This window comes from Condylura cristata, unplaced genomic scaffold (genome assembly GCF_000260355.1).
Source record: "Condylura cristata isolate star-nosed mole 26May11 unplaced genomic scaffold, ConCri1.0 scaffold00023, whole genome shotgun sequence".
NCBI lineage: Eukaryota > Metazoa > Chordata > Mammalia > Eulipotyphla > Talpidae > Condylura > Condylura cristata.
In genome coordinates, this window is record NW_004567124.1 from 33577887 (window position 1) to 33588301 (window position 10415).

Genomic DNA, 10415 nt, shown 5'->3' on the forward strand with positions numbered 1-10415 from the left:
CTGCTCTGACTCTGGTGAAGCCTCTCACCCTCCGCATCTCTGCCTGTACCCCAGTTCTGTACGAATAAATAAATAAATCTTTTAAAAAAAAAAAATTTAAAAACTTTCAGCCCTCCCTGGTGGCACAATGGGTTAAAGTGCCGCAATGCAAGCAAGCTAGTAGCAGCCACTTAGTATGAGTTCAATCCCCAGCCAAGAAGGTGACCCACCAATCTCACCTGCTGCTCCCCTCAGCAGTGTACTTCATCAATCTGCCTGTTCTGCCCCCCCCTGTCTCTGGAGAATCCTCTCACCTCTGGCCTGTACCCCAGTTCTGTATGCATAAATAAATAAATCTTTTTTTAAAAGAAGGGAAAAATATTTAAGACTTTCAAAATTAAAAGTTTGCATAAGAAATTTTGTTATGTAAATAATTTCTTTAGGTTGACTTCCATGGAAGTTTGTCATTGACCTGTGTTCCTGAACTATGAAATATGAATATTTGAGCTAAAGCATAGTTTCTCTTGATAAAGAAGCAAGCAACAGAAAAAGAAGAAAAGCATTTGCATGTGTTCAGGAAATAAGAAAATGTTCTGGAAGTTGTGTGGTGGGAGAGGAGCATCAGAGAGCCAGACTGTAGGGGTTTGGGCTTCACCCTCTGGGCAATGGAGGACAACTAGAGACTGGGAGCAGGAAGCGACCAGATGGGGTCTGCCAGAGGTGAGGTGAGTATAAAACACCAGGAAGGTAGTGGGAGACTGGCTGGGGCCTAACAGTCCAATTGAGTGACAGTAAAGACTGACCTAAAGCAGCTAGGGATGAAGAAAAGGGGACAGACTCCAGAGACCCTCTCAGGCAGATGGCCACTCTCTGGTAAGCAGGGCATGGAGTTAGTGCAAGGCAAGGAAGCAGGGACCGGAAAGGAAGGAGCTGAGTAACTGGGTTTGCTAGCTTGGGTGGCTGAACCATGTGACCATTAGCCAAGAAAGGCAATCCAAAAGGCTAGGAACAGGTTTTGCAGCAACAGGGTGTGTGGGAGTAGGGAGAGACTGTGAAAATACTGACTCAGAAGGCAGAGACCTATGGCATGTATCTGATTGGTTGGAAATATCCAGGTGAGAGTGGGAAACACAGGTCTGACGCTTAGAAAAAAGGGGACTCCCATTTCTGGAGGTGTGCAGTCACTAGAGTGCGAATGTTCTGAAGCAGAGCAGTGGAAGAACCTCCTCAGGTGCGCAGTGAGAGTAAGGTCAAGGAGAGAAATCCAGGTCACTTTAGATGTCTGAGGCAAAAAGTGAAAACAGGCAGAAGAAGGTGCAAGTTTCCAGTGCACAGAGGCCAAGATAAGAGAGGATATCCAGAGAGACTGAACCAGGGAGCGCATGTGTCATAAACAGAGACGAACCACAGGCCCAGGGTTCCCAAGAGACCACCGTCAAGAGGAGCCTGACGCTGAGCGGCAACAGGTGGGGCACGGCCGCACAAGATGACGGCTGCTCAGGTGACTTGTGGTTCTCGGTGTTCCTTTGTCTCAAATACCTTCTCTTCCCATCTGCCAGGATTTCTGCAACTGGCTTATGTCCTTTCTACCACAGGTTTCTGCACTTTCCCCTCAGATCCCTAATACCTCTTCTGGGCACGTTTTGCTGTCCTCCTAATATACTCATTATGTCATCAGGACCATATTTCCTCACTATGCTGTGGGCCAGGAGCTCTGGCAGGATTTGTGCCCATTCACCATGCTCTCCTGCACAGCCCAAGGAGCAGCAGGGATGTGCTCTGATGTGTCAGCGCCTCCAAGGAGCACTGCTGCTGGGGTCACACCCTGCTGATGTCCCAGCACAAGTATCCCTGTTTGTCCTGGTTAATTATTACCATTTTTCTGAATACAGGAAGGTCCTTCATCGTGTGATTCCAAAGACAAATGACTAGAAGAGTAGGGTCAAAGCTCAGCTGTGTGTCCTGTCAAACACTTTCTGATGCCCATCCCTGGCTTCAGGTGCCAATCACAAAGGCAGGAAAATCCCCAGATCTGGGAAGCTGCCTGGAGTCACAGCTAAACTATGTGAAGCTTGCCATTTTCAAGTTCAAGTTTATTTTCAAGTTGAAGACTACCTGGCAGTTTTGTGAATTCCCACAGTAGTAGCCAGGCTGAACTAACCCTCTCTGGAAAGCAGCAAAGCCCTCAGTGTCTGTGCAGGGAATTTCATGTAACTTTCTTCAAACCAAAATCACTTTTCTGTCACCACTTTTTTTTCCCGCAGTGAGAAATGTTTCAAACGCTTGGGAAGCAGCCACACCACCAAGATGATCTTTCAGCTGCAAGGAGGCTACGTGTGAAAGTGATATTGTGTGACTTGGCAACCACAAACACTGAAAGGCTCTCTCTGTTCTGTGCCTCCTGCCGCCAGCAAGTCCAATCCCCCTCAAGATCAATGTCATCCATCTGGGGTGATATGACAGAGACGCCCAGGAGGAAAACAGCCCTGGCATTGACGGGTGATGTGCTTTTTAGTGAACTGCTAAAGAAGAAAATGGACGGCACAATGGTTCTTCAGTGAGAAACATCCAGGAGCACACACACATACACTGTTTGTGTGTAGGGGGAGTGTCAGCCCAAAGCAGAGACCCCCCATAACTAGAGAATACAAAGCAGACGCGTCATAACTTATAGAAGGGTTAGAGTGTTACTGGAGGTTGTGAAAGTGGCAACACTTGGCTAGCATTTCTTGCTTTCTCCTCAGTGTCTGGTCCAACCTACTGCTGCACTCTTGCAACTTCACTTTCCAGTCCAGTCACAGTTCTTACTTTGCCAAGCAGATTTCTAACAATCCCAATTACAGCCCTATGCAATGACGAAAAGTCATGTACACAGTGCAAGGGAGTGTGTGCATGACGGCAATGGATAAAATATATGGATAAGAAAGCAACCTAAAGGCACACTGGGAGTTTCAGGGGCTAGCACAAGAATGAACAGAAACAGGATCCCATAGTCAGATTTTAAGAAACACTGGGTCAAATAAAGTTGAGCAAGTATCTTTATTATTAGGATTTCTCAGAGCCTGTAACAAACTACTAGGCTTTGTCAATCTTCAAGAAAAATGGGGTAAATAGCAGTGACACCCAAATTTTTTTGATCCCAAACCGGAGCACCTTTTAGGACTAGTGTTATTCAGAACACACGCTACTTGACCTACTCTTTTATGAAGCATGATAAAACCTGTATTATCCCATCCCCACCTACTGGGGAATAGAACAGCTTAGCTAATACTAATTTGTTCTTTTTGCCACTACCAGTACTCTCATTTCAAGCATGGTGGCAAAGGTGTTGATGTTACATGTTGCCTTAGCTGACCTAGAAGAACCCCAAGTCAGAGTAAGACTACCCTAAACTGAAGGAGTTAGAAGAGATTTCTAAGGGTGTTGTATTTCCACCTAAGAGTCTACCATGGACTCTCGCAACTAAGTATATTTTCATAGCCCACCATGGAGTGATAGGAAAAATGACTCTGCTTTAAGGGTGACGAGGTGTGACAGCTTGAGCTGTGCCAACACCCTGGGTAAACGAGGCTGGGCTCACACCCAGTCCCCTATTGGCTACACCCTCCCAAAGTCCTGGCCCTAGCAATCAGGGAAGTCGACACAACCATCACAAGGAGTGGGAGGGCAGCTTTCCAGGAGCTTGGGGGCCTCACAGCCAACACTGCTTCTCATACACGGCTATGTGCCAAGAGGAAAAACCCAGCCAGTAACTCTTTCCAGTAAGGAAGAGCCGAACTGCAGCCAGACAGTCCTCCTTCCCACACAGGATTCCCCACCAGATGTTGCTGTTTCTAGGACCACAGCTGCTTCCTGTCCTGCTATGTCCTGGGGCTGCATGATGGACAGACTCTTGCTTGAAGGCAGAAGTTACTTTGACCGCAGTTTGCACAATCACTTCTGGGGCTGGATATGTGATGTTTAAGACTTTCAAGTTGCTATTAATAGTGGGGAGAACTCGGGCAAACCATCCTACCCACTGCTAGAATGGGGGACACTCTCTACAGTTTTTGACAGCTGACTGCCTCTGGCTGCCAGACAGCTGCAGTCATGTGCACTTCTGACTCTGACAGGGAAAAAAATAGCAAACCATCACAAAGGCTACCACACTAGTAATCTACAGCAGTTTTGTAATTAAGCAAAAACAGTTACCAGAAGACACTAGCAAAGAAAAAAAGCAAATGTTCTTTATTTACTCAAGTAACAGATTATGTAAGAGTCAAGGCCTTGCAAAGGTTCTGTCAAGAAGCATTAAGCTACAAGAGGAATATTCTGAATTCACTGATACTACAAGGAACAAGCTACCCAAATCTGCTTTGTAAGCTCCTACTGGAGCCTTAGATCACCTTAAGATCAAGAAAAATAAACAATTTTTTGAGTATCCTTTGTCTTTGCTCTGACCCCTGAAGGATTTGTGGCAGGAAAGGTCACACTGTGAGTAGCAGGAAGGACCCGGCCGAGCCTTCCCCTACACCTGCAGGAAACTCTGAAGCTGCCAATGACCAAAATAAAATGCAAGCAGGGTAAGTTCATGTGCCTGTGACATCCTGACTGAGCAAAACGCTCAGGGCTCACAAGTCATGGGTCAGCACAAGCAAGTTCCCTAGAACTGGTTTTGAGCAGACAGGAAACAAGAGGCAAGGAGCTTTGGAGCTGACAGGAGTCTCTGCCCCTTTATCACATGCTCTTAGCTCAAAGGCTGAAAGGTTTGGTTTTAAGCAGAAGTACTGTTTCTTCCTCCATGTTGTCCAAAATGTCAGGTCAGCTCAAAGAGCATTCTCAACTACCGCGCTGCCGCAGCCACCCTCACACACACACATACACAAACCCATCAAATCAACATTTGTTATACCTCAAGAACCTCGGAGCCCTTCACTTCTCCCTCCCAAACTCAGGCTTTCCTAGCTGACCATATCCAGTCCGACTGGCGGACATATGGAATTCTTATCGAGGCCGTTTTCAGCTTGGATTACCTTCTCACTCTCTCCCAGCCTCTTCCCTCCTGAAAAATCTCTAGGCGTCCGACTAGTTTGTCTGTTGGGGGTTGGAGGGGGAATCTTGGGATTTCCCATATTTCTCCATCCTTCTAGAGCTTGCAACTTCCTCATTAAGTTGCTGTCACTCCCTCAAAAGGTGATTCAAGGCAGGTGTTTCCCCAAAACTGGGATGTGAAAGCTACACTTCACCCTCCTGAAAGCGCCTCTCTTCCTAGCGGTGGGAAGGGGGAAGGGTTGCCCTGACATGTCTGTTGCAGCCTCCTTCCCCAGTAGTATTCAGTCAGAGGGGCTCAGTCTGGAGAGCCAGGAGGTCCCACTTCTTCCCAGGCTACAGCGCCCCGCCCCCTCCAGTTCTAGTTGATAGTCCCGCCCCTCAGACGCTACGATAGGCCAGCCTTTAGAGCTCGCCCTCTCATTGGCCCGAGAGCCCGTCCCTCCTACGCCACGTCTCCTGGCTGTGGCCACAGAGGCCCGGGGTGTCGACCCTAGGCACTAGAGAGAACTGGGAGTTAGGGTCTCTACCTGAAAGGGGTTTACGTCCACTGGGTCCGCGAAGGGATTGGTGTCGAAGGACGACATGGCGATCGGGGGCCGACGGGCAAGCTCCGCGAGCGCTTCTGCCTCCGAGCATCCAGACCCAGCGACGCTCTCCGAGTAGACCCTCCACTTCCGGGAGCGAGACAGCCGTTCTGGCGCAAGCGCAGCGACCTCCCAATGGGCGTGGTCTCGTGACGCAACAAAGGCCCGCTCCGCCCCTCTGCTCTGCCCGCCGGAGAACGGCGGGTGGGCGTCCAGCTCCCTACCTCCCTTTGCCTCTACCTGTGCCCCGGGTTGGGGAGCGAGGGAATCGCAGGTGGTGGTCGAGCCCTTCTCAGCGCCTCGAGGCCTGACAGCTTCCAATTCTGTGTTGTAAACTCCCAAAAGTAAAAGTGGGACCGGGAAACTGAACTCCTTGCCTTCCCTGGAGCGCAAGTCTGGAAGTCTTCACGGGTCCGGACTGGGAACGGAGTGTAAGCCTACTTAGACAAACTCAAAGTGTCCTGGCTGTAGGGTCCGAGCCGCGGGGTGCCATTCGGAAGAACGGACTGCATCCGTCCTCACACTGGCTGAGCCCTACTTCTTTCAGACCTTGACTGAATGCCAGGTTTTATCATTTTAGAGACGAAGATATCCCTGAGCCCCGGCAGGTTTAGCTCAGCCTGAACTGGGATTTGATAGGGGCATCTATCATTTGTTAAGCGAATGGGGGAATTCAGCAGTACATCCATGAGCCATGAGGAAAGTGATTGCTTCACTCCCCAACAACTCACCTTGTATATTCACATTTCCCACATCGTGTATCTGCTCATCTCTGCTACCATCAAATTCAGTCACTGTTACTGCTTATAGTGGACTAGTTAAAATGGTTTATTGTCCATGATGTAAACAGATCTATTTAAACGGAACAAAATTATTACGAAAACTTCTGTTTTAAAGCCCTTCAATTACTTTCCATAAAAGCCCAAATTCTTAGTTTGGCCTACAGTTTAATTACAGGATTTTCCTCCACCTGCCTGTCCTTCCAAAACTTACTTATGGCCAGCCCCATGCATTCCAGCACTTCAGTTCCTCAAACTGCCCATGTACCCTGTCTCCTGCCTCAGGACCTTTCACATGATGTTCTCTCTTCCTGGTATGCTCTTAGCCCATGCCCTCACCATCCCCTGGTTAACTCCCACATATCCTTCAAATATAAGCTCAGATGCCTCTTCCTCAGGAGTGGCCTCTCTCTACTACTGGTATTAAGCCAATAGTGATCAGTCCCCTCTCCCTCAACAAAACTGTCATAGTACTGTGTACTTTTTCTTCATAATGCCTATTGCAGGCTTGGAAAAAAAAAGATTTATTTATTTATGTATACAGAGCGGGGTACAGGCCAAAGGTGCAGGGGTGGTGAGAGGATTCACCAGAGACAGAGCAGGGAGCAGAACAGGCAGATGGACTGAAATACACTGCTGAGGGGTGCAGCAGGTGAGACAGGAGAGGTCCCCACATCATGTGAGTCACCTCCCTGGGGGGATCAGGGATGGAACTCTTGCTGAAGCAGCTGCAGATAGCATTGTAGTGCTGTGCTTTAACCCTTTGCACCACCAGGGAAGGCCCCTGTTGCAGGTTTTAAGTACATAATTGTATAGGGGGGTTATTTGTTTACATCAGTCTCTCTCAGTAGACTGTAAATTCTACAAGGGCAGGAATAGGGTCTGTTTTGCTCACTATTATGTTTCTGTCAGCAGCACAGTACCAAGCCCATGACAGGTAGTTAGTACATATTTACTTGTTTCTGTCATTCTGTTCTCTTAACTTCCTCTCCCTTATCTAAATCCCACTATCCTTTAGGGTCCAGCTCAACTTTTCTCCAGGAAATGTCCTGGAAGGATGGAAGGAAGGAATGGAAAGGGATCCATTCCTTCACAGCCACGTCTCAGGGAAAAGCGCCCAAGGAAAACTTACTGTGTTTCTCCTTTGCTTTTCATACAAAACACCTCTGTGACCAGGTGTGTTGGGGGGGGGGTTTCCTCTACCAACTAATTCTGATACCAGCTGGGTATCCTACAATTTAGTTTTGACACTATGTACTTGCAGTGAGGGCACAGTGCTACAAGATTGCTCCCACTTCAGATGACAATCACAAGTCATTGGCTGTCACTTTACTTCTATAAATCAGAATTCCCCTGACCCCTCAGGTAAACAATTTGTTAGACTTACATCCAGAATGCAGGAAAAGACATTTACGGATTTATCATATGATAAATGATAAGATAAGAATACAGATGAGGGTCTCCTTGGTGGTGCAGGGGTTAAAGTCTCAGCACTCTTAAGCTATCACCAGCCACTGCAACATGAGTTCTAGCCCCAGCCAGGGAGGTGACTCACAGGGCACAGCAGACCTCTCCTGTCTCACCTGCTGCTCCCCTCAGCAGTGTGTTTCAGTAGCCTGCTTTGCACCCCACTCTATCTCTGGTGAGTCCTCTCATCCCCTCAAACTCTATATGCAACTGCAGTTCTTGTATGTATTAATAAAAATAAATCTTAAAAAAAGAATACAGATGAATAGTTAATCTGTGTCATCAAGAGATCCACAGGGTATAGGTGCTTCTGTCCCATGGAGTTGGGGTATACTACCCCTCCAGTATGTAGAGGTGCTCACCAACCTGGAAGCATTGCAATGTCCATAGTGCAGGAATTTTTTTTTAAGATTTATTTATTTATTCATACAGAACTGGGGTAAAAGCCAAAGGTGCACCAGAGATAGAGTGGAGAGCAGAACAGACCGACTGTCGAAGTACACTGTGAAGGGAGCAGGGGTAGGTCAGGAGAGCACTGCCACACCATGTGGGTCACCTCCGGGGCTGGGGATCGAACTCGCACTGAAGCAGCTGCAGCTCACTTAACCTGCTGCACCACCAGGGAGGGCCCAATGCAGGGATTTTTACAGAGGTTTCATCACATAGGTATGATTGATGGTTAACTCAGTTTCCCCTTGCTTCTTCCTAGAGGATGGGCAGTGGGGTTGAAAGTTCCAAATTTTTAATCATGTCTTGGTCTTTCTGGTGATCAAACTCCATTTCAAAGCTAAGTAGGAGTCCACCAATAGTTGCCTTACTAGGATAGAAGAGTCAAGGAATTAGGAACTCTGGCCAGCTCCTGTGATTGTATCACAGGCAGCATACAGAGAACTTGCTGCCTAAAAGAACTGTCCACATGGCATCCTACCTCCATCTGTCCAGCCTAATACAATGCTGAACTGGTGAAAACAAGATGAAACTTGACACTGTCCCTGTGGAGTCTGCCCACTCATTTGTCTCTGAAGTCTCTAGGATCTGTCCATGTCCCTGCACAAGAGACATTTATTCCCTCACCTATTCAGCAAGGAGGAGATGTGGCAGTTTAGAATTCTGTGTTCTTGGACCTACAACTTCACCTCTCTGAGACCCATATTCCTCATCTCTAAAATGGGGCTTAAGACCTATTAGGGATAACATAATCCATTAGGGTGGCCCAGCAGGTAAAAGTAAGTGCTATGAAGTGTTGGGGACCAACCCTGATTTCAGGCTGTTGAGAGGCTGACACAGGCAAGGTCTCAAGATGGGAACAAGTCAGCGAGGCGATATTCTAAAAATTGGGGAGTAAAGGGGAGAAGGAGTGAGGAAGACATGGGAGTCGGAGTTGGGTGCAAATCTTCCTGCTCTGCCTTCAGCAGAGGTTTATTTTATACGTTTCAAGCAGGCAGAGGGATAACATTAGCATATGAAAGGGGCTAAGATCACAATCACCTTTTTTCTAATAGTCTGGGATCATTTTGACCTTTACTTGAGATTATAACATTCTAAAATCAATCAAGGTTAAAAACAGGTACATAGGTGCACACAAAGTTAAGACTAATATTACTATAGTGAAGATTAACTAAAATAAAGACCCTTAAACCTTATCTATTACTTAATGGTTTGTTTTTTTTTTTCTACCTGAGACATCCTGGGAGGCAGGAAGAGGAAATTTCTTGCAAATGAAATTTCGGAAAAGTTCTTTGAAGAAACTTGCTAAAAGGTTTTAAGTGAGTTTCCTTGAGGTCTAGACAATAGAAAGCATAATTTGCTCAGAATGGGAGACATAGGTGAATTTCCTTATCTAAAGACTAGATAGTAGAATCCTGAAAGACTAGCCAGAAGACTTGTGTGAATTCCTATGAAGTGCAGCATGTAGAAAACCTGACTAGTTCTAAAACAGGCAACCTGGATTAATTTCCACATCTAAAGGCCAGTTTGAGTAATTCTTTAGAAGCTAAATAGAAGACTAGGTGAGATAGTAGAATGATAAGATTTGGGTTTTCCTCCATCTGGCAGTGAGAGAGACTTTGCAGAAACAGCCCTTTTGCTTTTATTGATCAGCCAGTTGTCAAGTCACTTTTGACTTCAGAGGAATTTCTCACCCTGGTGCAGTGCTTGCTTGTCAGTGCAGGCAGGACTTATGCGGCTAAGGCAATCCAATGGTAAGCTGAAGGTTGCTCAGAATATTTTGATATTACAATTATACAAAAAAGGGAGGTCATAACATAAGTTAGCAGTAGAAAGTCTGATTTTTCAGAGCTTTTCCTGATCTACCCGGAATTTGTCAGACAATAGACGTTGCATAGCTTGTGTCAATGAAGCTATCTAAAACCACTGCAGCATGAGTCCTATCCCAGCCAGGGAGCTGACTCACATGGAGCACATGCAGCAGACCTCTCCTGTCTCCCTCGCTGCTCCCCTCAGCATTGTACTTCGTCAATCTGCCTGTTCTGCTCCCCACTCTATCTCTGGTGAATCATTTTACCCCTCGCAGCACCTCTGACCTATAACCCAGTTCCTGTATGCACAAATAAAT

At 46.9% G+C, this 10415-nt stretch overlaps 1 protein-coding gene across 1 annotated transcript in view; it reads right to left on the reverse strand.

Annotated features, from left to right (window-relative positions):
* Positions 1 to 5700, reverse strand: part of SCAMP2 (secretory carrier membrane protein 2) — a 22862-nt gene extending 17162 nt beyond the window's left edge. Inside the window, exon 1 of the mRNA XM_004687985.2 lies at positions 5538 to 5700. Within this exon, the coding sequence (XP_004688042.1) occupies positions 5538 to 5594 (57 nt within the window). The 5' untranslated portion in view covers positions 5595 to 5700. The remainder of the gene's footprint in view (positions 1 to 5537) is intronic.
* Positions 5701 to 10415: the final 4715 nt, after the last annotated feature.